Source organism: Hemiscyllium ocellatum, chromosome 50, assembly GCF_020745735.1.
Source record: "Hemiscyllium ocellatum isolate sHemOce1 chromosome 50, sHemOce1.pat.X.cur, whole genome shotgun sequence".
Taxonomy (NCBI): Eukaryota; Metazoa; Chordata; class Chondrichthyes; order Orectolobiformes; family Hemiscylliidae; genus Hemiscyllium; species Hemiscyllium ocellatum.
This window is the reverse complement of record NC_083450.1, coordinates 3,920,303-3,937,356: the sequence shown is the minus strand read 5'-3', so window position 1 is coordinate 3,937,356 and position 17,054 is coordinate 3,920,303. Positions and strand designations below refer to the sequence as shown.

At 55.3% G+C, this 17,054-nt stretch overlaps 1 protein-coding gene across 5 annotated transcripts in view; it reads right to left on the bottom strand.

The window, feature by feature from the left end:
• Window positions 1–4,862: 4,862 nt before the first annotated feature.
• Window positions 4,863–17,054, bottom strand: part of LOC132805627 (semaphorin-4B-like) — a 65,675-nt gene continuing 53,483 nt past the window's right edge. For all 5 annotated transcript variants that reach the window (XM_060820803.1, XM_060820805.1, XM_060820806.1 and 2 more), the window contains 7 exons: window positions 16,118–16,287; window positions 13,725–13,875; window positions 11,713–11,902; window positions 10,122–10,237; window positions 9,221–9,381; window positions 6,570–6,667; window positions 4,863–5,466 (listed from right to left, as the gene is read on the bottom strand). In XM_060820803.1, coding sequence (XP_060676786.1) covers window positions 4,895–5,466; window positions 6,570–6,667; window positions 9,221–9,381; window positions 10,122–10,237; window positions 11,713–11,902; window positions 13,725–13,875; window positions 16,118–16,287 — 1,458 coding nt within the window. In that variant the 3' untranslated portion in view covers window positions 4,863–4,894. The remainder of the gene's footprint in view (window positions 5,467–6,569; window positions 6,668–9,220; window positions 9,382–10,121; window positions 10,238–11,712; window positions 11,903–13,724; window positions 13,876–16,117; window positions 16,288–17,054) is intronic.

The following is a 17,054-nucleotide window of genomic DNA, read 5'->3' as shown; positions in this document are numbered from 1 at the left end:
TCTGTCTCTCTCTCTCTCTCTGTCCCTCTCTCTCTCTCCCTGTCTCTCTCTCTCTCTGTCTCCCTGTCTCTCTCTCTCTCTGTCTCCCTGTCTCTCTCTCTCTCTCTGTGTCTCTCTCTGTCTCCCTGTCTCTGTCTCTCTGAGTTCACGGCAGTCTGCTCTCTGTCGTTGATCTGTTGGATGTTGGGGTCTGCCCTGGGATTTTCCCCACTCGCTCAGCCTGTCCCAGTCACACTGTGACATCTCTGAATCCTATGTGTTGCTCTCTATCCCCCTATCCCATTGAGTTCCCTCTCCCAGATCCCAGACTTGGGATTGGAGATCAAGGCGCTGACCTGTGGAGCGTCATCACCCTCTGCTGGACACCGGCGATAAAGCAGCACCTTCAGAGCTCAGGGAGCGAGGGGTGGGGATGGACCAGAGAGGGGGAGGACAGCCCTGATGACACTCCTCCGACCCCCACGCCCCCAACAACCCCCCACACCCCTGCCAGAGAGCTATCGGCAGGTCCCGCTCTGAGATTGAAGCCCCTCCATGAATGGCCAGAGGTGGTTGGTTCCTCACAGAATTCCCACAGTGTGGAAACAGGCCCTTCGGCCCAACCAGTCCATACTGACCGTCCGAAGAGTAACCCACTCAGATCCATTTTCCTCTGACTGATGCACCTAACACTATGGGACAATTTCCCATGGCCAATCCACCCTAACCTGCACATCCCTGGGCACTGTGGGACAATTTCCCCATGGCCAATTCAGCAGAACCTGCACATCTTTGGACTGTGGGAGGAAACCGGAGCACCCGGAGGAAACCCACACAGACACGGGGAGAATGTGCCAACTCCACACAGTCAGTCGCCCGAGGGGGGAATCGAACCTGGGTCCCTGGCTCCGTGAGGCAGCAGTGCTAACCACTGAGCCACTGTGGGCATTGCCCTCAGGAAACAGGGTGCTGGAGTCTGTCCGTCACGCCCCAGACTGTTCCCTGATGGTCACCCCCTGACCCACCCCAACCTGACACCCACTGGATCACCTCATCTATTGGACACCATGACAACTACAAAGGGAATAAGGCCAATGGGCCCATCAAGTCCAGATTACTATCCCCACTCATGGCTGTTGCGTTTCTCAACCACACACTCATACCCTCTCCCTGTAACCCGGGATCGACTTATTGATCAAGGACCCTCCCATGTCTGTCTGGGAGACCCTCAGTGATTTGGCTTCCACAGCGCTCCGTGGCATTGAGTTCCATCGATTCCCCAGCCGCTGGCGAAAGGAATTCCTCCCCATCTCAGTCTGAGGCTGGGCCCGCGTCTCCTCCTGGTGGGAACACCTTCTCTCTGTCCAAGCTGTCCAGGCCTCTCGGGAGTGTCTCATGGGAAAAGGGTTGAGGGAGCTTTACTCTGTGTCGAACCCCGTGCTGTCCCTGTCCTGGGAGTGTGTGATGGGGGGGAAAGTGTAGAGGGAGCTTTACTCTGTATCTAACCCCGTCCTGTCCCTGGGAGTGTTTGATGGGGGGACAGTGTAGAGGAAGCTTTACTCTGTATCTAACTCCGTGCTATCCCTGTCCCTGGGGAGTGTTTGATGGGGGACAGTGTAGAGGGAGCTTTACTCTGTACCTAACCATGTGCTGTCCCTGTCCTGGGGAGTGGTTGATGGGGGACAGTGTAGAGGAAGCTTTACTCTGTATCTAACCATGTGCTGTCCCTGTCCTGGGAGTGTTTGATGGGGGACAGTGTAGAGGGAACTTTACTCTGTATCTAACCCCGTGCTGTCCCTGTCCTGGGAGTGTTTGATGGGGGGACAGTGTAGAGGGAGCTTTACTCTGTATCTAACCCCAAGCTATCCCTGTCCCTGGGAGTGTTTGATGGTGGGACAGTGTAGAGGGAACTTTACTCTGTATCTAACCCCGTGCAGTCCCTGTCCCTGGGAGTGTTTGATGGGGGGACAGTGTAGAGGGAGCTTTACTCTGTATCTAACCCCGTGCAGTCCCTGTCCCTGGGAGTGTTTGATGGGGGGACAGTGTAGAGGGAGCTGGGGGGTGTAGTGTACCTGAAGGTGCTGAGCTGAATGTTTTGTGTGTATCTGTCGTTCTCACTTCCTGTGTCTCGCAGCCTGTGGCTTGGTCGGCGTTCCCCCCTCCTGGTCGGCGTTCCCCCCTCCCCCTACAACTCCCCCCACCCTCCACCGCCCCCCCCCACCTCCATCCCCTCCCCCCCTCTCTCTGATGTCATCGCTCTGTTTCTCCATCTCCATTTCCAAATCAGACAATGTTTTTCACCGACTCCATCAATTTCTTAATCTCTGAAAGGCACAAATTCTCTCACTCTCTGTCACCCCTCCAGCCCCCTACAACCCCTCCCTATCTCTGTCACCCCCTCCAGCCCCCTACACCCCCTCCCTATCTCTGTCACCCCCTCCACCCCCCTACAACCCCTCCCTATCTCTGTCACCCCCTCCAGCCCCCTACACCCCCTCCCTATCTCTGTCACCCCCTCCAGCCCCTACACCCCCTCCCTATCTCTGTCACCCCCTCCAGCCCCCTACACCCCCTCCCTATCTCTGTCACCCCCTCCAGCCCCTACACCCCCTCCCTATCCCTGTCACCCCCTCCTGCCCTTACACCCCCTCCCTATCTCTGACACCCCCTACACCCCCTCCCTATCTCTGACACCCCCTACACCCCCTCCCTATCCCTGTCCCCCCCCCCCTCCTGTAGTTGCCGGTATACAGACAGCCTGTTCCCTGGGCCCTGTGGTGAGTTCCCTGCAGTGTGAGGTGTGATGTCTGGCCCACATGGTGCTGTCATCACAGACAGTGCTGGGCCTGGGAGAAACAGCGGCTTTATTGTGACAGGAACAATTACAGAGACATCACACAACAGGAACACAACAGGAACACAACAGGAACACAATACTTCAACAATAACAGCTTCAGAGATTACAGCCACCAGGGGAGGGGGAGAGAGACTCTCACACACATACATTCACACACACACTCACACACACACACACACACACTCTCATACACACACTCACTCTCACACTTTCTGACACTCACACTTTCTCACACACACACACACACACACACTCACACACAAACACACACACTCTCACACACACTCTCACACAGACTCACACATACACATTCACACACTCTCATACACTCTCTCACACACACACACACACTCTCTTTCTCACACACTCTCTCACACACTCACACACACACTCTCTCACACACACTCACACACACACACTCTCTCTGACACACACACACTCTCTCTCTCTCGCAGACACAGTCTCTGTCACCCCTCCCCACCTCCCCCTCCCCCCGCCCTGGTCCTGGGTCACAGACACCAGCCTGATTTTCTGTTTGTTTTTGGAGAAACTGACCGTTCACCGCTCTCCCTGATGACCCAATCAATTCCCTTCAACACCCTCCACCGCCAACGCTCAGCAGCAGGGTATACCCTCTACAGTACCCACCGCACGGTATACCCTCTACAGTACCCACCGCAGGGTATACCCTCTACAGTACACACCGCAGGGTATACCCTCTACAGTACCCACCGCACGGTATACCCTCTACAGTACCCACCGCAGGGTATACCCTCTACAGTACACACCGCAGGGTATACCCTCTACAGTACCCACCGCAGGGTATACCCACTACAGGACCCACCGCAGGGTATACCCTCTACAGTACACACCGCAGGGTATACCCTCTACAGTACACACCGCAGGGTATACCCTCTACAGTACCCACCGCAGGGTATACCCACTACAGTACCCACCGCAGGGTATACCCTCTACAGTACACACCGCAGGGTATACCCTCTAGAGTACCCACCGCATGGTATACCCTCTACAGTACACACCGCAGGGTATACCCTCTACAGTACCCACCGCACGGTATACCCTCTACAGTACACACCGCACGGTATACCCTCTACAGTACCCACCGCAGGGTATACCCACTACAGTACCCACTGCAGGGTATACCCTCTCCAGTACCCACCGCAGTGACTGTCCTGAGACAGCACCTTGCAAACCTATCACCTCCCCCTGGAGCGACAAGGGGCCGCAGATACATCGGGAGCAGCAACCCCCAGCAGGTTCCCCTCCAAAACCCCTCTCCCCGTCCCGACCGGGAAATATAACTGGCCGCCCCTTCCGTGTCGGAGTCCGTTCCCTGAGGTAACTTTCCCGACCCCCATACAGCGGTCCCAGAAGGCAGCTTACCCCCCCCACCCTCTTCAGGGGGCATTAAGGACAAGCGATAAATGCTGGGCCCAGCCAGCGCTGACCCTGTCTCTCGGAACAAAACTCACGGCCCCCTCCCCATGTCCTGAACGTGATCCCCCCACCCCCCACTCCCTCCCGCCCTCCCGTTGTTCCATCCAAGAGGGGGTGACACTACCCTCACCCTGAAGGGACTATGTTTATGTCGGCCTCCTCATCCCGCAGCCTTTGTACCCACCTGGGCTGAGTGGGATAAGGGCTCCAAGTCAGTGCCAGTGGGCATTGGAATGTTTCTCCGAGTCCGGGATACCCGGTCCTCCTGGGTCCCGTCTGACCCACAGGGATGGGTGGGGTGGGGTGGGGTGGGGAGGGGGTAGGGAGAACTGGGAGAGTGCACCCTTGTGCCCCTCCCCTTCCCCGCACCCTCCTGATGAGACGCCAACCGCGCAAACGCCGCCAAGAAATGTAAAAGCCGCGGAACGCAAAGCTCCCTGCTCGCCGGTCCCTGAGTCACCACACTTTCCTCTCCCGGGAAAACCAGCAGGGATTGGGGAGGAGGTCCAGATCCGTGCAATGCTCTTTCCCATCCCCCCCCCCACAACCCCACCCCCACCTCCCCTTCCCTCCACCCGCACCAGTGTCCTCCTGTCCAGTTCAATTTAGGGGCAATTGTGATCCCTGCAGATTGCCTTCGGCGCCAGGGTGGTGTGTCTGGTGCATCTGAGTGTCGCTTCCCGGGGATGGGGAGCCAGGCCGGATTTCCTCCTGCTCTCCGCTGTCCGGGGGGCTCTGGCTAACTCGGACTCGCTTCCACGCCCAGCAGCTCTGGGAGCGGTGGTAGCCGATGTAGGCGACCAACGTCAGTACAGACACCACGAACAGCACGCTAACCAGCACCAGCTCATTCCAGTACGTCGTCACTGTGACGCCAGCCCTCGACAGCTGGCCCTCCGCGCCCGCTGGCCTCTCGCCCGCTGACACCTGGAGGGAATAGCTCACCAGCAAGGCTCTGTATCCGTTCTCGGTCGCCCAGCATTCCCACACGCCCTGGAGCCCTGGTGTAGCCACCAGCCAGAGGCCCAGGGGCTGCTCGATGACCTCTGACCCTGATGCCGGTTCCCCGTTGAGTGTCCAGTTCCTCTGTGCTAGGCTGGAGGGGGCACGACATGGCAGAGTGACCAGAGTGTTCACCTGGACGGACATCACAACAGGCTCCGCAGGAACTGCTACAGGAACACAAACAGATCGGGGAAAATCGTCAGCTACACTCACCCCGAAATCTTACACACACACACACACACACACACACTCACACACACACCCACACACACAGACACACACACACACACTCACACACTCACTCTCTCACACACACACACACACACACACACACACAAACCCAGACACACACTCACACACACACACTCACACACACACTCACACACCAAGACACACACACTCACACACACACCCACACACTCTCAAACACACACACACACACACACAAACCCAGACACACACTCACACACACACACTCACACACACACCCACACACACAGACACACACACTCACACACTCACTCTCTCACACACACACACACACACACACACACACACACAAACCCAGACACACACTCACACACACACACTCACACACACACTCACACACCAAGACACACACACTCACACACACACCCACACACTCTCAAACACACACACACACCCAGACACACACTCACACATTCACACACACACACAAACACACACACTCATACACACTCACATACACACTCACTCACACACACACACACTCATGCTCACACACACTCACTCATGCTCACACACACTCATGCTCACACACACACACACACACTCACACAGAGTCTCACACACACACACACACATAGACAGAATTACACACACACACACACACACAGAAATACTCATACACAGACACACAGACAGACACACACTGGCACACATACTCACACAAATACAGATAGACACACATGTGTGCACACACACACACATGCACACCCTGATAGGCACACACTCACATATAGACATATCACACACACATACCGACAGAGAGACACGCAGGGACACACACATTCTTGAACGCACACACACATATCAACTCACACACAAACACACACCCTGTCACACTTACACACACAGACACACACAAGCTTAACAGGCACACCCTCGCACGCAGTGACACACACACACACACTCAGCCACATGACAGACAGACATATGCAGACACACCCACAGAGGGTTCCTTCCCTGTGGTCTGTAACTCGGGAACTCTCGATAGCTGGCTCGGTACCTGAGAACACTTCCTTTGGTGTGTACATTCTAGGCTGTGCCCGGACTGAGCACACTGACCCTGCGGCCGCTCTCTCAATGTCCTGAATCCAACGGTACCTTCGGTTAAGGACAGGTCATTTCAGAGAGAACACTTCCCGAACTCCGAACCGCGAGGGACAGCGAGCGCTTTCCAACCCCACCTAGGTCAGCGATTCAAACCCCAGGCTGGCTTCCATGGTACTGTCCCAATCTCTGAGCTAGCAGAGCCAGGTTCAAATGCACACTGGTCCAGCGTATTTCTGATTAGGAAAATATCTCCAAATGACTTGGGAGGGGTGGGGGTGCTGAGCTACAGGGAGAGGCTGAACAGACTGGGGCTGTTTTCCCTGGAGTGTCGGAGGCTGAGGGGTCACAGGGTCGTAGACATGGAGATGTACCCTTCGGTCCAACCCATCCATGCCGACCAGATATCCCAACCCAATCTAGTCCCACCTGCCAGCACCCGGCCCATATCCCTCCAAACCCTTCCTATTCATATACCCATCCAAATGCCTCTTAAATGTTACAATTGTACCAGCCTCCACCACTTCCTCTGGCAGCTCATTCCATACACGTACCACCCTCTGTGTGAAAAAGTTGCCCCTTAGGTCTCTTTTATATCTTTCCCCTCTCACCCTAAACCTATGCCCCTCTAGATCTGGACTCCCCACCCCAGGGAAAAGACTTTGTCTATTTACCCTATCCATGTCCCTCATGATTTTGTAAACTTCTATAAGGTCACCCCTCAGCCTCCGACACTCCAGGGAAAACAGCCCCAGCCTGTTCAGCCTCTCCCTGTAGCTCAAACCCTCCAACCCTGGCAACATCCTTGTAAATCTTTTGTGAATCCTTTCAAGTTTCACAACATCTTTCCGATAGGAAGGAGACCAGAATTGCACGCAATATTCCAACAGTGGCCTAACCAATGTCCTGTACAGCCGCAACATGACCTCCCAACTCCTGTACTCAATACTCTGACCAATAAAGGAAAGCATACCAAACGCCACCTTCACTATCCTATCTACCTGCGACTCCACTTTCAAGGAGCTATAAACCTGCACTCCAAGGTCTCTTTGTTCAGCAACACTCCCTAGGACCTTACCATTAAGTGTATAAGTCCTGCTAAAATTTGCTTTCCCAAAATGCAGCACTTCGCATTTATCTGAATTAAACTCCATCTGCCACTTCTCAGCCCATTGGCCCATCTGGTCCAGATCCTGTTGTAATCTGAGGGAACCCTCTTCGCTGTCCACTACACCTCCAATTTTGGGGTCATCTGCAAACTTACTAACTGTACCTCTTATGCTCACATCCAAATCATTTATGTAAATGACAAAAAGTAGAGGACCCAGCACCGATCCTTGTGGCACTCCACTGGTCACAGGCCTCTAGTCTGAAAAACAACCCTCCACCACCACCCTCTGTCTTCTACCTTTGAGCCAGTTCTGTATCCAAATGGCTAGTTCTCCCTGTATTCCATGAGATCTAACCTTGCTAATCAGTCTCCCATGGGGAACCTTGTCGAATGCCTTACTGAAGTCCATATAGATCACATCTACTGCTCTGCCCTCATCAATTCTCTTTGTTACTTCTTCAAAACACTCAATCAGGTTTGTGAGACATGATTTCCCACGCACAAAGCCATGTTGACTATCCCTAATCAGTCCTTGCCTTTCCAAATACATGTACATCCTGTCCCTCAGGATTCCCTCCAACCAATTACCCACCTTATGTAAAATCATGTGGGGTACGGATGAGATAAATAGACAAGGTTTTTTACTGGGGTGGGGGAGTCCAGAACTACAGAGGCACAGAGTCTTAGAGCTCAGCATAGGAACAGACCCTTCGGCCCAACTCGTCCATGCTGACCAGATATCCCAACCTAGTCCCACCTGCCAGCACCCGGCCCATATCCCTCCAAACCCTTCCTATTCATATACCCATCCAAATGCCTCTTAAATTTTACAATTGTACCAGCCTCCACCACTTCCTCTGGCAGCTCATTCCATACCCGTACCACCCTCTGCGAGTTAGAGGCGGGAAGAGAGAGAGAGAGTGAGAGAGAGACAGAGAAAGAGAAAGAGAGAGAGGAGGGGAAAGGGTGAGGGAGGAATGAGAGAGAGAAAGAAAGAGAGAGAGAGAAATACAAGGAGGGGGTAAAAGAGAGAGAGAGAGACAGAGAATGAAGAGAGAGGTGGGGAGAGGGAGGGATGAGAGAGAGAGAGAGAAAGAAAGAGAGAGAGAGAGAAATACAGGGAGGGGTAAAAGAGAGAGAGAGAGAGACAGAGAATGAGGGGGGGAGAGGGAGAGGGAGGAATGAGAGAGAGAAAGAAAGAGAGAGAGAGAGAGTGAAAAATACAGGGAGGAGGTAAAAGAGAGAGAGCGAGAGACAGAGAAAGGGGGTAGAGGGAGAGGGAGGGATGAGAAAGAGAGAGAGAGAGAGACAGACAGAGAGGGGGGAAGAGATCGAGAGAGAGGGAGAGACAGAGACAGTGAGAGAGAGAGAGGAAGGGAAGGGGGGGGAGGGAGAGTGAGCTCAGCACAGGCAGGTAGTGGACTGAGAGTGAGTTGTGTGGGGTAGAGACGGTCCCAGCAGGGGGGCTGAGAGGAGGACAGACCCCAGGCACTCACACATCATCCTGTCCCCGGGTCTCCCTGCACGCTCCAGCATGGGGGTCCCAGGCACAGTAGGGGTCTCGGGATAACACACACTGCCCACAGCTGGGGTAGACTGTGCAGTTGGAAACAGGCACTTCCAGGACCACCGTCGATGAGGAGATATACAACACGCCCTGAAAAGGAAGACAGAACACATCGGGCACTGAGAGGGTCAGGGAGGGAGGGACACCGACACTCACCGAGGGGGAGAGGGAGGGAGGGACACCGACACTCACCGAGGGGGAGAGGGAGGGAGGGAGGGAGAGGGACACCGATACACACCGAGGGGGAGAGGGAGGGAGAGGGAGGGAGGGAGAGGGACACCGATACACACCGAGGGGGAGAGGGAGGGAGAGGGAGGGAGGGAGAGGGACACCGATACACACCGAGGGGGAGAGGGAGGGAGAGGGAGGGAGGGAGAGGGACACCGATACACACCGAGGGAGGGAGGGAGGGAGAGGGAGGGAGGGAGAGTGACACTGATACACACCGAGGGGGAGGGAGGGAGAGGGACACCGATACACACCGAGGGGGAGGGAGGGAGAGGGACACCGATACACACCGAGGGGGAGAGGGAGGGAGAGGGAGGGAGGGAGAGGGACACCGATACACACCGAGGGGGAGGGAGGGAGAGGGAGGGAGGGAGAGTGACACTGATACACACCGAGGGGGAGGGAGGGAGAGGGACACTGATACACACCGAGGGGGAGGGAGGGAGAGGGAGGGAGGGAGAGGGACACCGATACACACCGAGGGGGAGAGGGAGGGAGAGGGACATCGATACACACCGAGGGGGAGGGAGAGGGAGAGCTGGGAGAGAGAGGGACAGGGAGAGCTAGCAGAGGGAGTGAGGGTGTTAAATGAGGAAGCTGACCATTTTGGACGAGAGCAGGACACTGTGGACAGACTCTGGCCCGTGGAAGAGCTGCAGTTCCTCAATAATGTGAGGCTGGGAGTCGATCTCAACGGCTTTGTGTAGGTAACCTGAGGCTGGAGAAACACAGAGGGCAGTGTCACCCTGGGCCTGGGGTTCACTCCGTCCCTACACACCCACACAGCTCCAGGCACCCCACCCAGCCCCAGCACAGCCCCAGCACAGCTCCAGCACAGTCCCACACACCACACCAAGCCCCAGCACAGCTCCAACACAGCCCCAACACAGTCCCACACACCACACCGAGCCCCAGCACAGCTCCAACACAGCCCCAGCACAGCTCCAGCACAGTCCCACACACCACACCGAGCCCCAGCACAGCTCCAACACAGCCCCAACACAGTCCCACACACCACACCGAGCCCCAGCACAGCTCCAACACAGCCCCAACACAACTCCAACACAGTCCCACACACCACACCGAGCCCCAACACAGCTCCAGCACAGTCCCACACACCACACCGAGCCCCAGCACAGCCCCAACACAGCTCCAACACAGTCCCACACACCACACCGAGCCCCAACACAGCTCCAGCACAGTCCTACACACCCACACAGCTCCAGGTACCCCACCCAGCCCCAGCACAGCCCCAGCACAGCTCCAACACAGTCCCACACACCCCACCGAGCCCCAGCACAGCCCCAACACAGCTCCAACACAGTCCCACACACCCCACCCAGCCCCAGCACAGCCCCAGCACAGCCCCAGCACAGTCCCACACACCACACCGAGCCCCAGCACAGCTCCAACACAGCCCCAACACAGCTCCAACACAGTCCCACACACCACACCGAGCCCCAGCACAGCTCCAACACAGCCCCAACACAGCTCCAACACAGTCCCACACACCACACCGAGCTCTAGCACAGCTCCAACACAGCTCCAGCACAGCTCCAACACAGCTCCAACACAGCCCCAGCACAGCCCCAGCACAGCCCCAGCACAGCCCCACACACCCCCACACACACCCAGACACCCCCCACACACCCCCCACACCCCCACACCCCCCGACACAGATCTGCTCTCCTCCATACCACTCCCCACAGCCCATCCCCACAGATTACACCTCAACCCTCCCTCACAGTGTCTATCCCCCTGTCCTGGGAGGGTTTGATGGGGGGACAGTGTAGAGGAAGCTTTACTCTGGATCTAACCCTGTGCTGTCCCTGTCCCTGGGAGTGTTTGATGGGGGGGACAGTGTAGTGGGAGCTTTACTCTGTATCTAACACCGTGCTGTCCCTGTCCTGGGAGTGTTTGATGGGGGACAGTGTAGAGGGAGCTTTACTCTGTATCTAACCCCGTGCTGTCCCTGTCCTGGGAGTGTTTGATGGGGGACAGTGTAGAGGGAGCTTTACCCTGTATCTAACACCTTGCTGTCCCTGTCCTGGGAGTGTTTGATGGGGAGACAGTGTAGAGGGAGCTTTACTCTGTATCTAACCCCGTGCTGTCCCTGTGCTGGGATGGGGGGACAGTGTAGAGGAAGCTATCCCCTCTCCCTGACCCTGTGCTCTCTCAGGGTAGTGCCTGTACCTGTGATGAGAAACAGCACCCGGTATGTGACGGAGGTGACTGACAGGACAGTGTCCACTGCTATCTTTGTGTACCGCAGCCTGACCTTCACCAACAGGGGCCGGCGCTCGATGGGATAGACCACGCCTTCCATCAGGAACAGGTCTTTGACTCGGTTCAGAGTGAAATCCATGGATGGGTCCATATCGCACTGTGGGAGGGACAAACACGCGTGAGGAGAGGCCTCAGATAGAAACTCCAGCGATAACGAAACTGGAAGGGGTTGGACAATCCCGCACGCTCCCATCTCTGAGGACCAGACCACATCCCTCCACTTCCACCCGAACCTGCACATCCCTGGGCACTATGGGACAATTCCCCATGGCCAACCCACCCTAACCTGCACATCCCTGGGCACAATGGGACAATTTCCCATGGTCAATCCACCCTAACCTGCACATCCCTGGGCACTATGGGACAATTTCCCATGGCCAACCCACCCTAACCTGCACATCCCTGGGCACAATGGGACAACTTCCCATGGTCAATCCACCCAAACCTGCACATCCCTGGGCACTATGGGACAATTTCCCATGGTCAATCCACCCAAACCTGCACATCCCTGGACACTATGGGACAATTACCCACGGTCAATCCACCCTAACCTGCACATCCCTGGACACTATGGGACAATTCCCCATGGCCAATCCACCCTACCCTGCACAGCCCTGGGCTCTATGGGACAATTCCCCATGGCCTATCCACCCGAACCTGCACATCCCTGGGCACTATGGTACAATTTCCCATGGCCAATCCACCCTAACCTGCACATCCATGTGCATTATGGGACAATTTCCCATGGCCAATCCACCATAACCTGCACATCCCTGGGCACTATAGGACAATTTCCCATGGCCAATCCACCCTACCCTGCACATCCCTGGGCATTATGGGACAATTTCCCATGGCCAATCCACCCTACCCTGCACATCCCTGGACACTATGTGACAATTTCCCATCGCCAACCCACCCTAACCTGCACATCCCTGGGCACGATGGCACAATTTCCCATGGCCAATCCACCCTAACCTGCACATCCATGTGCATTATGGGACAATTTCCCATGGCCAATCCACCATAACCTGCACATCCCTGGGCACTATAGGACAATTTCCCATGGCCAATCCACCCTACCCTGCACATCCCTGGGCACTATGGGACAATTTCCCATCGCCAATCCACCCTAACCTGCACATCCCTGGGCACTATGGGACAATTTCCCATGGCCAATCCACCCTAACCAGCACATCCCTGGGCATTATGAGACAATTTCCCATGGCCAACCCACCCTAACCTGCACATCCCTGGACACTATGGGACAATTTCCCATGGCCAACCCACCCTAACCTGCACATCCCTGGGCACTATGGGACAATTTCCCATGGCCAACCCACCCTAACCTGCACATCCTGGACACTATGGGACAATTTCCCATGGCCAACCCACCCTAACCTGCACATCCCTGGGCACTATGGGACAATTTCCCATGGCCAACCCACCCTAACCTGCACATCCCTGGGCACTATGGGACAATTTCCCATGGCCTACCCACCCTAATCTGCACATCCCTGGGCACTATGGGACAATTTCCCATGGCCAACCCACCCTAACCTGTACATCCCTGGGCACTATGGGACAATTTCCCATGGCCAACCCACCCTAACCTGTACATCCCTGGGCACTATGGGACAATTTCCCATGGCCAACCCACCCTAACCTGCACATCCCTGGGCACTATGGGACAATTTCCCATGGCCAACCCACCTAACCTGCACATCCCTGGGCACTATGGGACAATTTCCCATGGCCAACCCACCCTGACCTGTCCATGTGCAGGTGGAAATGAGTGTATCCCTCAAACACTTTCAAAGGAAAGCCCAATGGCGGAAACACCAAGGCCGCCCACAATTCCAAATATCCCTGGCTTCCTTCGGCAGAGTTTCAGGTGGAACGGAAGAGGGGATGTGACTCACTGCTCCCGGCCTTGGCTCCTGCCCATGGTGGGTATACACAGACCAGCTCTGCGTCACCCGGTCCAGCATCTTGTACGAACCGTTGAAAACGGCCTGGATGTCCCGGAAGGAGAAGGCACACACTGCTGAGCTGTCAGAGCTACCCTGGGGCCTGAAGAGCAAGGACACACAGCGTTACTGCGGGGCGCCTGGCAGGAGTGGGCCTGAGGCCTTGTCAGTGAGAGGAGCCCTCAGCCGTGCATTCGGATTCTGGGGGAGGGGTGTTCCAGACGCACGGGACATATGGCATTACACCTTGCACTACACTCTAACATTATTCAGCCGCGCATTCTCCACACACAACGCCCTGCTCAAGTCGGTCCAACTTCTGAAGGAATTCCCACACCTCTGTACTAGGCGCTGGGTGAAACCTTGAGGTTGTTGTTGGCTGAGGATATTACAGAGTGAGGGATATCCCCATGAAGAATATTACAGAGTGAGGGATATCACCGTGAGGGATATTACAGAGTGAGGGATATCACCGTGAGGGATATTACAGAGTGAGGGATATCACCGTGAGGGATATTACAGAGTGAGGGATATCACCGTGGAGGATATTACAGAGTGAGGGATATCACCATGGAGGGATATTACAGAGTGAGGGATATCACCATGGAGGATATTACAGAGTGAGGGATATCACCATGGAGGATATTACAGAGTGAGGGATATCACCGTGAGGGATATTACAGAGTGAGGGATATCACCGTGAGGGATATTACAGAGTGAGGGATATCACCATGGAGGATATTACAGAGTGAGGGATATCACCGTGAGGGATATTACAGAGTGAGGGATATCACCGTGAGGGATATTACAGAGTGAGGGATATCACCATGGAGGATATTACAGAGTGAGGGATATCACCATGGAGGGATATTACAGAGTGAGGGATATCACCATGGAGGGATATTACAGAGTGAGGGATATCACCATGAGGGGTATTACAGAGTGAGGGATATCACCATGGAGGGATATTACAGAGTGAGGGATATCACCGTGAGGGGTATTACAGAGTGAGGGATATCACCATGAGGGGTATTACAGAGTGAGGGATATCACCATGAGGGATATTACAGAGTGAGAGATATCCCCATGAGGGGTATTACAGAGTGAGGGATATCACCATGGAGGATATTACAGAGTGAGGGATATCCCCATGAGGGGTATTACAGAGTGAGGGATATCACCATGAGGCGTATTACAGAGTGAGGGATATCACCATGAGGGGTATTACAGAGTGAGGGATATCCCCATGAGGGATATTACAGAGTGAGGGATATCACCATGAGGGGTATTACAGAGTGAGGGATATCCCCATGAGGGATATTACAGAGTGAGGGATATCACCGTGAGGGGTATTACAGAGTGAGGGATATCCCCATGAGGGATATTACAGAGTGAGGGATATCACCGTGGAGGGTATTACAGAGTGAGGGATATCACCATGAGGGATATTACAGAGTGAGGGATATCCCCATGAGGGAAATTACAGAGTGAGGGATATTACAGAGCGAGGGATATCACCGTGGAGGGTATTACAGAGTGAGGGGTATTACAGAGTGAGGGATATCATCATGGAGGATATTACAGAGTGAGGGATATCACCGTGAGGGATATTACAGAGTGAGGGATATCACCATGGAGGATATTACAGAGTGAGGGATATCACCGTGGAGGGTATTACAGAGTGAGGGATATCACAGAGTGAGGGATATCACCAGTGAAAAGCATTGCCATGATTGGCCATTGCACACTGTCCTGTAGTGTCCCGCGTTGTGCAGGTTAGGGTAGATTAGCTATGGGAAATGCAGGGATTGGGCCATGGGGTGGGTGATGGGTGTGATGTTGTCAGGATGGGGTGGTGTGAATGGGCTTGATGGGCCGAATGGCCTTCACCCACACTGTGGGCGGTTCTAGGAGTAGTGACTGATCCGTTGCCCGGCGGTGGGATGATATCTGATGGATATTGTTCGTTACTGAGTGGTGCTGTGTCCCCCTGGGCGTTAGGGACGTTGGTGTGAATGCTGTTGGGTCTTGGACTATCCTTCTGTGGGTCATCCCACCCTCACTGGCCTGGGATGGAGACGTTCCCCTAACGTCCCCCACTCTCCCCTAGAGGAGTCGTCGTCAACGGGAAATGGGTCATCCTGATAGAGTTTAGGGGCCCAGAATCTGGGCTGTGGGGGGTCAGGGCGAGGGAGAAATAATGAGCACAGTGACAGACCCTCTCAGGTCGGGGGAGGTCACCGTTCGTAGTTTCGGACGCCCTGGCGCTGCAGATCGAACCCGCGCGTCCACGTCGCCCAACACCGGGAGCCCAACAATAGAGGCAGGCTTGACATTCGGCCTACCACTGGGAGGTGAAGATCCCGTAAACCACTGGCTCATCCCCATCCCCGGACACAAAGACGTCCTGGAGTACGTTGAAGGGGAACTGGTCGTCAGGGAGATAACACAGTAGCTGCGCTTTCAGGAAAGTAATCCACCGCTTCTGTAGCACCCTCTCACCACCGACATCGCTCTGCGACGGGGAAAGGGAAAATAAAAACCCCAGACCCGTTAGATTGAGCCAGACCCTAAACCAAATCCCCAAAAAACCATTCCAAACATGGCCACCGGAAACCGCATCCTTTCCTCCTCCCCGTCTTCCCTTCCCGTTCTCCACCCCTTCCTCCATTTTTACGGCACAGCTTCGAGATTTCCGTCCGACCGAGACTCACCTGTGCCTGGCTTTGCCCGGACAACGTCCAACCCCCGCCAACGGTGTGGGGGGGCTGCGCTCTCGAGCGGCCATATTGTGCCAAACAGGCCTCGGGCCTAGCTCATCAGGCTGCCTGCTTCACAAGAGGTTGGGAACAGGAACGGGCCATTCGGCCCTGTGCTCTCGAGCGGCCATATTGTGCCCAACAGGCCTCGGGCCTAGCTCATCAGGCTGCCCGCTTCACAAGAGGTTGGGAACAGGAACGGGCCATTCGGCCCCTCACATCCACTCCACCAATGGGATCGGAGGTGCTCTGATATTCCTCTCTTCCTGCCTTTTCCTCTCCCGATCTCAGCCGTAAACAGACCCGAGGACCCTCCTCCCACAGCTCTCTGCGGTCAGGAGTCCCAAAGGCTCGTCACCCTCAGGGGAGAAATTCCTCCTCATCTCAACCCCTCGTTGGCTCCACTTTATTCTGGGGCCGTGCCCTTTGGAGAGTCTCCCATGAGGGTACCTTCCTGTCAGCGCTGACTCCGTCAGGTCAGCAAGATCACCTCCCATCCCCCTAAACCCCAGGGAATAGAGTC